Here is a 15,056-nt window from a genome sequence, read left to right on the forward strand (position 1 = left end):
GGAAGATGGCTTGACCAGTAAAATGCTTGCCTCATAAGTACAAAAACCTGAGTTCTATCTCCAGAACACATGTAAAAACAAGTTGAGTATTGACCAGGCATGGTAGTACATACCTTTAATTCCAACACTCAGGAGGCAAAGGCAGGCAGCTCTCTCTGAGTTCAAGACTAGCCTGGTCTTAATGAATTCAAGGCTAGCCTGGTCTACATAATGAGTTCAAGACTAGCCTAATCTTAATGATTTCAAGGCTAGCCAGGGTGACATAGTTAGACTTTACCTCTAAAACCTGTAAATGACCAAACAAAGCCAAATGTATATGATGGGGTGTATTTTTATTCCCAGTCCTGGGGAAGTGGAGATAGGGACTTGTTGGCCAGCTGGCTGAGCTTGTTTTGCAAGTTCCAAGCCAATGAGAGAGCCTGTCCCAGAAAAACAAAACAAACAACACCAACAACAAACCCAACACCCCTCACCCACAGCAAAACAAAAAAACACAACCAAACAAACAAAACTAAGGTGATTGGTGCTTGTGGAACAATAGCCAAGGTTGTCCTCTGGCCATCGCATCCATATGCGTGGACACACGGCTGCATGCATGTGCCCCTGTACACACAGATGAGGATCTGTTCGTCACAGTTACCCTGTACTGTGTAAGGTCCCTGAGCATCCACAGATGTTCACATTATTGGGGACTGGGAACCAGTGCCTCTCAGAAACTGAGGGATGACTGGTTTATATCATGTGGTCATTTTTTTTTAATAGAAAAAGCCAAATGATCTCCAATCTAGAATAGTACCATCTGTAGACAATTCCAGCCACATCTATAATTTTAGGTTTAGTCGTCGCCACATTGGAAAAAGTAAACAAGAACAGGTATGATTCATTTTGATATATTGTATTTAATTTCTTATATCCAAGTATTATAATTTTCACATGCAACCAGTGTAAAATCATTAATAAAACCCTTCACAGCCTTTTGTTAAATAGCAAGGCTTTGGAATTCAGGGTCTGTTTTGTTCTTCCAGCCTGTCACAGTGGCTGTCCTGCCTCCTGCCTCTCATGCTGGAGAACATATGTCTAGGATCTGCATCCTTTTTTGTTTGCTTTTGCTGACACAAGACTTAGAACCAGATGAAAATACATTTATCTGCGTGCGAATATCCAGACATTTTCTTTGAAACGGAATTTGGAAGGAAAGCCCCGGAGAGGTGGAGGGTAAGGTGTGACTCCACCTCCCTCAGCCACAGTGTGACACTCCAGGCAAACCGTGGCACGCTGCCCTTATTAATGCAGAAAAGTGTGACGCGCGCATTTTCAAGCAATCAGATGTAAAATAATGAACTGGGTTATTAGGAACCACACTTTTCAGGGGGAATCAAATGGCTTTCAGCCCACATTTCTGTTTAAAAGAGAGGACTCTGCTTTTAATGTTGAAAAAATGTGCTAGGGAAAAAAAAATAGCAAGAAAACAGGACCTGGTGAGTTTTTCAGAGAGGCATGGAAAGACTGGGATTGCGAGTCGTTCTTTGGAAGAGAACACGCTATGGTGTGCACTGTACCAAGGCAGGCTCCAGACACTGGGCCTTGTCTGACCTCATGAAGTGAACAGCTCCTTGCATGGATGTCCGTGGGGAAATATCTGGGGCATCACTTGAGCATAAGATGCGATGTCCACCTGTCTGCTGTTCTTCTGACCTAGTTCCATGGGCACCAAGGACTGTTGGTAGAACACATGTTCTGATTGGTCTTAATAAATAAAAACCCAAAGTCAGATATTAGAAGGTGACAGCTGAGAGATCAGAGAAGCAGTGCAACCAGCCACTAAAGAGATCTTTCACCTCTACCAATGCTCAGATTGAAGGAGCAATCCTGTCTCTACTAATCCTCAGACTGCATCCTCAGGCTGCATCTGAGTTCCTGTCTCTTCCTGCCATATATTTCTTTCTCTGCCCAGTCATACCCCTTCCTATCTCCACCTCCCTAGTACTGGGATTAAAGGTGTGACTCACCGTCTCCCGGATCTGTTTCTCTTTTGTACTAGATCAGTTTTGTGCAGCCCAGGGTGGCTTTGAGCTTTTGTACTAGATCAGTTTTGTGCAGCCCAGGGTGGCTTTGAGCTCACAAAGATTAATTTACCTCTGTCTTCCAAGAGTTGAGATTAAAGGTGTGTGCCACCACTGCCTGGCCTCTATGGCTGACTAGTGGCTTAGCTCTGCCCTCTGATCTTCAGGCGAGCTTTATTTGTTAGATTACAAACAAAATATCACTGCAGTTGGCTCTTGGAAAATTCTTTTGGGTGTTAAATGAATGCATCCTTCCTGTGGACCAACACTGGATCATCTATTTGTGCAAAAGGAAGAGGTTGCAACCCAGAGTTCCCAGGCAACGGTGGATCTGTCTTTCCATGATGTGGCTTGAGGTGGGCATTGTGTTGGTGGGTGGGTGGGGGTGAAGAAAGAGCCAGGTTCCTGGCTGGACTCTGCTAGCCCACTCTAGTGGGGCGATGTGAGATACAGCAGTGTGCTTGCTGTCTCATCCTCTGCACAGTAAAGGACAGGACCAGCCATCACCAAGGGCTCTCCTGCTCCACTTCCAGCTACAAGATTATTTTTATGGGTGTTTTCTCCCTGTAATTTAGCCATAGTAAGTAGTGCAGGAAACAAGCCTCTCCCAGAGGGGTTGGGCAGTTTGAACTGTCCTCACTCCTTCCAGATTTCTTCCCCCAGGTTTCCCATGATGAACACGAAGGAACGGCCAGCTCTTCCTTTCCCTTTCTGCCATTTGTGGACCCTCACTAAGAATGCAAAAGCTAATGAGATAGCAACTCTCTCTCTCTTTCTCTCTCTCTCTCTCTCTCTCTCTCTCTCTCTCTCTCTTCTGGCCACTTCTTCCTTCCATGTTCCATGGGAGAAGCTGATGCTATGTGTATTCTAGTGATTCTGTTTTTACACCATGTATGGGTTTGTGTGCTCTGTAACCCACTTTATGAACCCACTTTAAAATGACAAGAGCAACCAGAGTTCCAAACCCAAAGTACCCTTCAGAGACAGTCCCCTCCTCTGTGTGTGAAGATCTTGAGTCTCTTCATGGCTACAGAGAGCTCCAGGATTGGAAGTACTTCATTTACATAAGCAATGGATATCTACACCTTTTCTCTTCCACTGAGATGGGGAGTGCTGACATAAGCCTGTACTTACACCCTTTCCCACAGAGCTAGTGTATCTGTAGGATAAATTTCTACACGTGGGGTTGTTGGGCCAGCGGGTGACTGCACTTATCCTTTTGGTAGGTATTGCGCTATTGCCTTGTAGAAATGACCGCCACCAGCAGCACACTGGTGTTCCTCCCCGCAATGCAGCCAGGGGAAGACAAAATCTGACCTTGACCTTGAGGGTCTAATAAGTCAAAAATGCTACCTCTGCGTGGCTTTACTTTGCTGTTCTGTTCCGTGAGTGGGGCCTAACTCATCACTGAGTTAGGACTAGCTCCTCATATGCCTGCTTGGCAGTCACTCTCACCCGTGTGCTTGGAGTCCAAAAGAAAACCGCACCCCTTCCACCGAAGCCTGCACGCCGAGGGGAGAGTTCTTGCCCTGGGCTGCTACTCACTGTACCCAGAGCCAAAGGCTCTCTGTTGTCTCAGGTTCCCATGGCTGCGTGCTCCTCTGCCGTTATTCTGTTCTCTGGCCAAACCAAGCTGCTTTCTCCTGAACCCTTGGGTTCTTCGCCACTTGCTCCAATTGAGCCCTTAATGTGCCACTGTCAGCCTCTCCCTTGCACTGTCCCCAGAACTCCTCACCCCTCAAAGCCCAAATGGAATCTTATTTCTTCCCTAAGCTGATCGAGACCCCAGTCAGTTGTGCATCTGGTGCTGACTGCGCTGGGCGTGTTCCTTGTTTGTTTGGCATACGGCTATGTTTTGCTTTGTTTTCTTGTTTTGTTTTGGTTTTGACTGCTATTGACAGGTGTGTTTCCCTGGTGCAAGAATTCAGTTCTCTTCCCCCTTTGCTTCTCTATGGCTCTAAGCCAGAACAAAGAAAAGAGCCCCTTCTCTTTCTTTGTAAGACCAAAGTAGTTTTAAATTTTTAAGAATTATATTTATTATTTTGTGTGTGTGTGCATGTGTGTGTGTGTGCATGTGTACTATGGCATATCCCTGGTAGCCAGAGAGAATTCTATGAGTCACTTCTTTCCTTCTACCATGTAGGATCTGCGATTGAACTCAGGTCATCAGGCCTGGCAACAAGTGCCTCCGCCTACTGAATCATCTTGCCACCCTCTTTCCCCATTTTTAAGGCAAGGTCTCATTTTGTACCCCTGGATGGCTTGGAGCTCATTAGGTAGACCACACTAGTCTCAAACTTGCAGGATCTTCCCACCTCTGCCCTCAGAGTGCTGGGATTAGAGACATGCATCATCGCAGCTGGCAAATGAAATGGCTTTTCCTCACAAATTGTGATACAGTATTTATAAAGCTTGCTGTTTGGAAGCGCGGAGTTCGGTGGTGTTAAGTAAGCTCACATTCTGCACAGCCACCACCTCTCTGCCTCCAGCACGTTCTCATCACCTTGCAATGAAACTCTAACATGAACCACCCATCCTCTGCCCCTAGACCTTGGCAGTCCCTTTTCCATTTTGCCCCCATGAGGCTGACTCCTCTACCTTCTCCTTAAGTGCCTCGTACAGTACTTCTGTTTTATGTTTGGCTTATCTTACTAAACATATCTATAAAGTTCGTCCATCTTATGTAGGCTAGCGAATCCCATTCCGTTGTAGTGCACTTAGACCACTCTTCCCGTCATGGATGAACACTTGAGCTGCTTTTAGCTGTCTGGGAGAGTATGGCTATGCGTGTCAGCATATAGCTACGTCCTCAAGTTTTCTTGCTTTCAACTTTGTGGGTATATTTGGAAGAGGACTCATGGGATCAGACCACATAGTTCTTTTTTTTTTTTCCTGAAAAACAGAAGTGGCTTTAGTTTTACCTTAGGATCTTCTCCATTTGACGTCGCCACCTGCAGTGCACAGGGATTCCAGTTTCTCCACACCATCACCCACACTTGCCTTTTAGGACTTTGTTTTTCTTGCAGTCCTAACCATCAACATGGGTGTGAAGTGGTCACAGTGACCTTGTTTGCTCTGGACAGCTGAGTCACAAAGTCATGTCAAGAAGGGCTCAGCTAGCCATAGTTCATGACCTCAAGTCTCACAACTTGACTGCATTTTGTAACCAAGCTCCTCAGATTTCTGGAAGACAATCACACAGGGAGGGGAGGGCTTGGGTACTTATAAAGAAGCCACCAAATGGGAATCCTGCTAGAATTTTCCTGTCATACCATGTATAGTGAAAAAACAAGGCTGTGGTCCTAGCTTGCCAGTGTGGAGCAGCAGAGACCCCCAGCTGAGCCACCAGCCTGGCAGGCTTGTCCTAGCCCCACACTAACAAGAGATACATACACCAGGCTGGCCTTCTTTTTATGTTCCCTGGTGATGCTTTTTCAGCTTTCCTCCAGCCCTTGATTGGCAGTGTCTGGCCCCCATTTGAAGTAGCTTGTGCGTGTCTGAAGTTGGCTTGCCTCTTTCATTCTAAGGCAGGACCCTTTCGCTCTTACCTCTGCCAGGGACCAGCCTTGTCCTTCAGAAAGCCAGCTCAGGGACTGGCTGCCACAGAGCTTTGAAAGCCAAATTTTGATCAGCAGATGTTCCTGAGCCTAAGAGAGAGGCCAGAGTGATCTGATCTTCATTTGCGTATGTGTGTTGGTTTTTTCCCAGTCTAATAGAAGTGCTTTTGACATCTCTCGCTGCCCAGATTCATCGCCTTTACATAGACCTATAGTTTTTAATGCCAAGAAAATAACAACCCCTGAATGTGCTAATAGGATGATATTTTAAAGCATTCTGTATTGCTTTCTCTCCTTTTCAGCATTTTGTGCCATCTCTGGGCAGGCAGACTTCCCTGACGACGTCGGTGCTGCCCAGCGCCGAGCAGGGTGCAACGTACGCAGACTTTATTTATTTTACTGCCTTTGAAGGGAGTGTGCGCAACGTCTCTGAAGTCTCCGTGGAGTATTTATGCTCTCAGCCTTGTGTTGTCAATTTGGAAGCAGTCGTCTCGTCCGAGTTCAGAAGTAGCATTCCCGTGTACAAGAAGAGGTGGAGGAACGAGAAACATCTTCACACCAGCAGGACACAAATAGTACACGTGAAGTTCCCAAGCATTATGGTGTACAGAGATGATTACTTCATCAAACACCCCATCTCTGTGTCCACGGTGATCCTACGAGCCTGGATAACTCACAGGCACAGTGGCGGGGGCTTGAATGTCCGAGGGGAGGAGAATTTGCTGCATGCAGTCGCAAAGAATTACACCCTGCTGCAGACGGTCCCACCTTTTGAACGGCCTTTCAAAGACCATCAGGTGTGCCTGGAGTGGAATGTGGACTATATTTGGAGCCTCTGGGCCAACAGGATCCCACAGTGTCCTCTGGAAAGTGGTAGGTCGCTTGCCTCATGGCAGAGCACAATTCTTGTGTTTTCAGATGGCCAGTGCCATCAAATGACAGCAGGTGCAAATTCCCTTCATAAATTACGTGTGTGTGAGTGTGTGTGTGAGTATGTTTGTGTGTGAGTGTGTGTGCATATGTGTATGTGTAAGTGTTGTGAGTGTGTGTCTGCGTGTATGCGAGTATGAGTGTGTGTGCATGTGTGTGTATGTGTAAGTGTGTGTGAGTGTGTGAGAGTATGTGTGTGCATGAGTATGTGTGTGTGAGTGTGTGTGAATGTGTGTAAGTGTGCACACATGAATGTGTGTGAGTGTATGTGTGAGTGTGTGTGTGTGCATGAGTATGTGTGAATGTGTGAGTGTGTGTGTGTCCCATAGACATCAGAGCACAGGTTTGCATGAGTCATTCCTCTTTTTCTACCATGTGGGTCTGAGGGATTGAACTCAAGTCGTTAGGCTTGGCAGCCACCACCTTTACCCACTGAGCTATCATGTCGGACCCCAAAAGCAAATTCTTTAAGTTAGCATCAATAAGACAAGGAAAGTGGAGAGGTCCATTGTGTCTGTCATTTTGAATTTGGGGACAAAAGCGAGCGAATAAAAAAAAAATGAAAGAGAGGAGAAAGATTAAGGGAGAATAGGGAGGAACATGAAAGACAGAAAGGAATCAAGGGGCCATGGAAGGAGAGAAGGGAACCTTTGAGAGCTTCTGAGCTGCTTCGAAGCAATAATGCCACAGAAACAAAGACTGGCTCCCCAGCAAGCCCCACAGCTTTTGTTATTTATAAGAAAAAATGTTCTATCCTGGAGGAGATGAGAGAGACCCCCAAAGCAATCCTTGTGCCAGATAGGGAGGTTGTGCCTCAGGGTAGCAGCTTGTGGCTGGGACCTGCCACTTCTGAGTGTGTAGGCAGAACTTGCCTAGCCTCTGTTTCCTAACCTATAAAACAGGCTAATGGATCCTCCCCTCAGAATCAAGCGATGTCTACTGAGTCCATTGCCAGTCCTCAGCACCAAGCCGCTGCACTGATGGGCGAGTCTCAGTTCTGCATTTTATCCTAAATGCCACGTGTAACAGCCCATACAGAATCCATCCAGGGGCTCCTGGGTCATTCCTCAGCACCCCCTCCACCTCAGTACGGGAGGTCTACGATGTTCCTCATCTGCCTAGGACTGGGGATGGAGTAGACTCAGCATTTGAAATGGATTCTGTTGCACCCACAAATTTCAATCTCTGGGCTAGGGAGTGGGACTGCGCTGAGGACTTTGATCTTGTTTTGACTGTGGCCCAACCCCCCAGGCTGGCTTGGCAGGTGAACGAATTCCACAGCCCATGACAACAGACTTTCCCCGGTCCATTCCTCATACCTAGTCTTTTCCAGATCTGCTATGGGGGAAGGTGACTTAAGGACATGATTCTATATTCTTCCTCTAGTGACATGCTTTTTCTCACCTTTAGGATGGGACTTTTGGGTAAACAGTGACTTGGTAAGGCTCCAAAGTGACTTCATATAGAATAAAAACGTGTGTGTGTGTGTGTGTGTGTGTGTGTGTGTGTGTGTGTGTCTGTATAGGTCGTCAGTTCTTGCTGAATGCATTAAACAGCTGGCATCTTGAAAACTATTTTGCTCTAATTGTAGAGTCACAAGAAACTGTACAAATGGTAGAGAAAGTCCTTTGTGCCACAGCCCAGCTTCTCCCATTGCTACTGTGTTTTGTAATCACAGCACAGTATCAAAACTAGGAAACCAGTGCCGTTGAATATTGTTAACTGTAGACTGAATTCAGGTTTAAAAGTATTTTCATTTATCTCTCTCTCTCTCTCTCTCTCTCTCTCTCTCTCTCGTGTGTGTGTGTGTGTGTGTATGTGTGTGTGCATTGTGGGAAGAGCTGGGTCATTAGATATCTGGAATATGGGAGCTGTGTGCCCCTTGTAATGGGTGCCACCCTCCTCCAGGCAGAGCCCTTCGCCAGTGCCTATCTGGATTGCCTTCCACAGGGATTCCTAATTTGTCAAGCGGAAGGGAGTACAGGGCATACACAGCCCCGGTTTTGCTTTGCCTCTGCCTTCATCAGGGCTTAATGATTCCATTTCATGTTTTGCAAATGTATATATTTCTCATTGAAAAATGACCAAATTGCAAGCAGGACGTCTTGAAATGAAATCATTTATAAACTGGCTCATTCTCAGGGCGCCCTGAAAATGGGAGCTGCCTTTTCTTCTGTCATTCCCTGCCCTGCTTGCAAGGCCCAGCAATGGCACAGTGGGCATTTTCTACCCGCCTTCTTCGGAACATTTCTTCTGGCGTGAGAACCAATCTAATCAAATCATAGCACAGAGGAAAACCTTTCTTAGAAGTTAAAAAACTCTGCAAATGGAGGCGGGAGTTCCTTGCCCTCTCAAACCAGCTCTGCACCTGTAGCTATGATTTGTTTACCAAAATGAGTCCATGTTACCTCTCCCCTTAAGAGCGAAGTCACCTGAGTGAGAAGCAGCCGGCTGTGGGAGGTGCTTCGACCTTTGTTCTGGATGAGGCTGTGGGCTGAGGCAGGGCTCTGGGTGGGGCCTAGGGGCGGGGCCAGGCAGGGGTGGGTGGGGACCTTGTTCTTAGCAGGGCCCTTCTCACTTGCTTTATAGCCCCACAAGGGTCAGTTGAAACACAAGACAGTATCAGGAGACCCCATCTGAGCTTCACCTGTTAAATCTGGGCCTCTTTATAAACCGCAGTCCCCTTGATTCAGGGCTTGGGAAGCAGTTTCTGAGTCAGGCATCTCATGTCCTATATGGTCTTGCCTCTGAACTTCGGTACCCCTATCTGGGTTCATCTTTTTTGTTGTTTGTGCCTGGGTTTTCCAGGAGAATGGCTCAAGTCCCCGCTGCTGCCGGCTTGGCCTGTGCTCAGGGATGGGACTGAGTACCCCCCAGACTCTCCTCTTTGCCAGGCCCAGGCTGGGCTACTGGTTGCACTTTTGGCAGGTTTTCATCTGGCCCTGCTGAGCAAGCCCAACCCAGATCAAAAGTTAACAGCCTTCAGATGCGTTGTGCCAAGGCCTGGCCACGTCCTTCTACATACGTGTCCCTGCTATGTTCTAGCCATGGAGCCATAGGTGGTTGGGCAAGAACTTACTGTTGTCTGTTTCCTTGGGGGAAGGGATGGGCATCATCTCTTATGTCCCCTGTGTGTCTGACTCATTCCTGAACTCACTGAAACAATCAACCACCTGGCAGTGGGGTGGGGTGGAAGGTTAACATTCAGGCTAGCCAGGGCCACCCTCAGAACACCTCTCTGTCACACCCTAAGGGGAGAGCCCTTCAGGGCCGCTGGCTACAGTTTCAACTGTATATGACTTGTGTCCAATCTCTCCTTGCCACGTGTACTCTTGGCACTGTGGTCTAAGTCCCCACCCTCCTGGACTCTGGCCACATCCTAGTGGTGGCTTTCCAACTTCACCCTTGCCCCCTCTCTCTCCAGGCCACCTGTGCAGTACAGGCCGGCCACCTCATGTCCCCTTTAAGGCCCTCACTCTGCTGCTTGGGATCAAACCACCCTGTTGTGTGGCATTTGCGGGCTTGATCTCCTGGCATGCTTTCGTCCAGCCACGTGAGCCTGCTTGCTTCTCCCTAAACAGACCATGTTCAGCCCCACTTTGGGACATTTGAGGGACAGTGGCCACCTAACATGCTCATTCCCCAAGTCTCTGTCCAGTTTGCTTTCTTGCCTCTTTTTTGTGCCTTTGCTCAAATGCCCACTTCCCTGACCACCTGGTCTGAGCTGATGTTCTTGCCTGGCATTAACCCCTCAGTCTCCTCTATAGCCTACATTCACTGGACCATGTAATTAAATACCTTTATTTTCTGGTTTCCTATAGACCACCATAATGTAAGCTCCTGGTGCTATGTTCCAGGGAGGACCATACTGTGACAGTACCCTGATACCCTAACCCCTGTGGAGGGTGAGGAGGGGCAAAGCTGGCCCTGAATCTTCCTTTGGCCCCCTGCAGACAGGCCCATAGGCTGTAGCTTCCCAGGTGGCCTCTGAGAGCCACATTCGCTAAGGCTGCAGACTCCCGGTTGTTCCCTTGCAAACTCACGTGCCTCAGCCCCGCCTTAGTAGGCTGAGGCTGATACTCCCACTTTTATGTCTCCCTAATTCATTTCCTTTGACCTAGAAGAGCCTGTTTTCCTACAGCATCCCCGCCAGCCCGGCCAGCGCCATCAGCGCGCAGCGCAGCCTTACCTCCGCCACCACACCCATGTTTCCCTCCCGAAATCCTCCCTAAACTTTGACAGCCAGTTCAAATCGCTGCTTCCCTTTGTCCCAACCCCAAATATCCATGTATGTTCATGAGCGTATTTCATTTCCACAATCAGAAATTGCCTCTCTGACCTCTGGCTTCCCAAGCCCTTGACGAGTACCTCTCCTGTGACGTGCATTGAGTTCAGTTAAATGGAACAAAGGCTGGCCAGGCCTCTGTGGACCAGTTTCTTCCCCTAAGCTGGAAACTCATGGATGGAGACCTAGTCCCTCCCTGGAAGGTGGCTGTGTGGGAGACAAACACGGCTATGGCACTGTCACAGCCACCCTGCAAGTCCTTGTCATGTGCCAGACGCTGTGGGAAGAATCCAAGCGCTCTTCCCCACACTCTGCCTTCAGACTTGCTGATGAGGAAGTGGGCTGGAGTAAGCCCAACGACCCATCTCAGGTCCTACCGCTATTAACTACTGGTCCAGAAGGCTGGATCATTTGCCTCCCAAACTTCGTATTTAACCCTGGGTTATACAGCTGGCTGGGGTTACGAAGTTGTTTTTTTTATTATTTATTTATCCCGTGTCAGTCACCTTGGACAAAGCCCCTGTGTGTTTATTAGGCGCTCCGCCGGGGTTTTCCACAGGGCAGGTGACTTTGGAAGGGACCTGATGGAAAAGCACCACTCCCGCAGTCAGAGGACGAGAGGGGAGGCCATGGGGCGGAAAAGGACAAGGGGAAGGGTAGTGATGGGTGGAGAGGGGATTGTATGACACAGCCTCATTCCTCCATGGGGGTGGCAGGCTGGCTTCTCGTGCCTTCCTAGAGCAGAGGTCAAGAGGGCTCTGAGGCTGAGTCTGCCCCGGTGAGAAGGATCATGTCAGCTGACTGCCGGCATCTGCCCTGGGATGAAGGTGCAGACTAGCAGCCTGAAATGTGTTTGAAGTGCTTACTTGAACTTGGAGGCAGAATCTCAGGTGTGAGGGAGGTTAGGACCAGGCTCTGAAGATTTTCAGGAACCACGCTAACAGCAGGAAGCCTTCTGCCCTGGGGTTCTCCCTTCATGGCAGTTCTTGCGGTTTCTGATAAACTCTGGGGAATGATGGAGGCTTCTTCTCCTTTCAATAAAAGGCCATCCTCACATTTAGTTCCAGTGGATCTGAAGTATGATATTTTGATTATATTTGTTTATTTATTTGGGGTGGGGAGGGGGCATGTCCATGCCATGATGTATGTGTGTGTGGAGGTCAGAAGACAACTTGGGGGGGGGGGGCGGAGGTTGGTTCTCTCCTTCACCGTGTGGATTCCACGGTTCAAACTCAGATCATCTGGGCTGAGCCATCTTGCCCCTCGGTTCCTTACAAGGAAATCCCATTACAACAAAATTGTTGGAATTTAAGCCCGACTGCAGCCAGGCTTGGCTTGGCTTTGTGGGGAGAGAAACAAAACAAACTCCCAAGCAAACTGCATATGCGTCGGGATTATTCAAGCCAGTGACGTGACGTGATGATCCATTTTTAATTATAAGCTATATATTTGGACTTAAAAAAAAAAACCTACAGACTTAGTCCCCCCGTCCCCAGTTAATCACAGTAGTCTGAGTTTCCCAGTAATAACACTAATTAGTGCCTCGCCTCTGCGTTGCCCTTTACAATGTACAAAACACTTTTTTCCGGGCACTTTGTCTCATTTAATCCTTGTAACAGTCTCATGGGAAAGACGGTATTATTCTCATCCTCTTCTTAATGAAGGGGAAAAACAGAGGCTCGGAGAGATTATTTCACTGGAGTCCGAACCTCCATCCTTTCGACTTTGCTATGCCGCCTCTCTGAGATATGCTAATATAGCCCTAACCCAGGTTCCAAATTAGAAGGAAGACTTTTTTTTTTCCAGTTGAATTTTTATCGATGTGAATCATGTTGCCTTCACCCACTGGACTTCGTCTCTTTGAAGCGATTGGGCTGAGCCGAACAGCCTCAGAGGCCCGGGGTGGGCAGGTCGGTGGAATGCAGCTGCCTTCTTCTCTCTGCCTGCATGGAAATCTTCAGGGCCTTTGTTCTTGCCTTCCTTAGCTGCAAAGGTGGTACATGTACCTGGTAAAAAATTCAAATCTTGGAAAAAGGTTTAGCGGGAAGACGTTCCGCCCACCACAGTCTTCTTTCTGGTCCTTTTCCCAGAAGCAAACTTGGTACAAGCATTTCTTGCTTCTCCTTTCAGAATAATCCCCTGCACATAGAAGCAATAAGCTTAGCTCCTTGTCTCCACAAGCAAATGATAGCCTGGGAGCAGCGCTGCCTTACGCTCATTAGCAGCACAGCAGAGATTTTTCTCCATCAGGCCGTGTTACTTGGCCCTGTTCTTTTTGACAGATCCTTAGCATTCCATTGTCTGGTAGTCTATCACTTGTTTAACCTGTCTGCTTGGATGGCCTTGCAGGCCAAGTGTGTGTGCCTGAGGGTGTTTTATGTGTGATTGCACTCATGTATGTTGGGATGCGTATACCGGCGTGTGCACATAGAGGCCAGAGGTCATTATTAGAGATCTGTTACTCTCATGAGCCTTTTGATTTGGCTAGATGTGCCGGCCTAGCAAGCTTCTAGCATCCTCCATATTCATCTCCCGGTACTGGGTGATGCCATACCTAGCTTTTCTTTTCTTTTCTTTTTTTTTCTGCATAGGCGTGGGGAACTGAACTTGGGTTCTCATGCTTTTGGAGCAAGGGATTTACTCACTGAGCCACCCCAACCTCCACACGGGGCTTTTCTTTTCTTTCTATTTGTTTTTTTTTAAAAACAATCTTTTCGGGGCTGGAGAGATGGCTCAGAGGTTAAGAGCATTGCCTGCTCTTCCAAAGGTCCTGAGTTCAATTCCCAGCAACCACATGGTGGCTCACAACCATCCGTAATGGGGTCTGGTGCCCTCTTCTGGCCTGCAGGCGTATGCACAGACAGAATATTGTATACATAATAAATAAATAAATATTTAAAAACAATCTTTTCTCATTTTGCATACCAATTCCAGTTCCCTCTTCTTCCCCTCCTCCTGCTCCCCCCACCTTCCACCCACCCCACCCACCATCCACTCCTCAGAGAGGGTAAGGCTTCCCATGGGGAGTGAACAAAGTCTGGGACTTCCCTCACTTGAAGGCAGGACCAAGGCCCTTTTCCGTATATCTAGGCTGAGCAAGGAATCTCTCCAAAGAGAATGGGTTCCAAAAAGGGCTTTTCTTTCACTTCCCTGAACATTCTTACAGGAATCTTCGTGTACCTGTGAGCATGTTTGGAAGATGAGTTCAAAGGACTCAAACCTGTATTCTCCAGACTCCTAAGAGTGGATTTTCCACAGACGTCCTAAGGAATCCAGTCCGTTACCCAGATACCTTTGGGGGGCATTTATGATTTAAATCATCCATACTGATTTGACCAGGAAGAACGATGTCAAAAAGGCATGAGGACCTAAGTTTAATTCCCAGAACCCATGTAAAATGCTGGGCGCTGTGGTATTGCACATGTAACACAGTGCTAGGCAAGGAGAGACCAGAGGGTCCTTGATTTTACGGACCCACCAGTCTAGCTGAATTGGTGAACCCCAGGTTCAGTGAGAGACCCTGTCTCAAAAATGTGACGTAGAGAGAAATAAGGAAGACTCCAGATATGAATCATTGACTTTTCATACACATGCCACACAAGCACATACACACAAACTCTCGTGTGCACACATGCACACACACACGCACACACACACTACAATAACCAGGGAGAGACAGGGACCCCCGTCTACCTCATGGGTGCAATGCGAGCCTTTGTGATGAAGCAGGGTGGTGCTGGAGGACCCCTACCCTCACCCCGGCTATGTCCAGCCAGTCCCTAACCTGAAGGGGAAGCAGAGAAGGTGGCGGGGCCTTGAGAACTCAAGGTGGCATTACTCAGCTAACCAATATCAAAACATTTTAGTGTTTCAGCAGCCAGTAGGCATAGCAGATGTACATCTGTTCTCTCAGAGCGCTTGTAAGATGTAGTTTGGTTAATAAAACCCTCCCTGGTGTGTATAGGGAGCTCCAGTTTGAGTCAGAGCTGGGCCCCTTACTAGTCACACAATTATCACCAGGACAGTGACATTTTTCTTGTCTCTCAATGAAAGGATTTGTACCATTTAGGAGCCAATGCCTCTTGTTGTTCTAAAATTTAAAGAAACAAAGCAAAAGCGATTCAGAAAGTATTCCAAACATGCATTGCCTTTATGATGTGTGTGTGTGTGTGTGTTTGTGTGCGTGTGTGCACGTGTATATGTTAATGGTGTCTCCTCCTC

General features: G+C 47.8%; 1 protein-coding gene across 1 annotated transcript in view; it reads left to right on the plus strand.

The window, feature by feature from the left end:
* Window positions 1-15,056, plus strand: part of Sel1l3 (SEL1L family member 3) — a 110,526-nt gene that overhangs the window by 9,064 nt on the left and 86,406 nt on the right. Inside the window, exon 2 of the mRNA XM_041671294.1 lies at window positions 5,923-6,493. Within this exon, the coding sequence (XP_041527228.1) occupies window positions 5,923-6,493 (571 nt within the window). The remainder of the gene's footprint in view (window positions 1-5,922; window positions 6,494-15,056) is intronic.

This window comes from Microtus oregoni, unplaced genomic scaffold (assembly GCF_018167655.1).
Source record: "Microtus oregoni isolate MIOR12 unplaced genomic scaffold, Mior012 000021F_ref0000039, whole genome shotgun sequence".
NCBI classification, from domain to species: Eukaryota; Metazoa; Chordata; class Mammalia; order Rodentia; family Cricetidae; genus Microtus; species Microtus oregoni.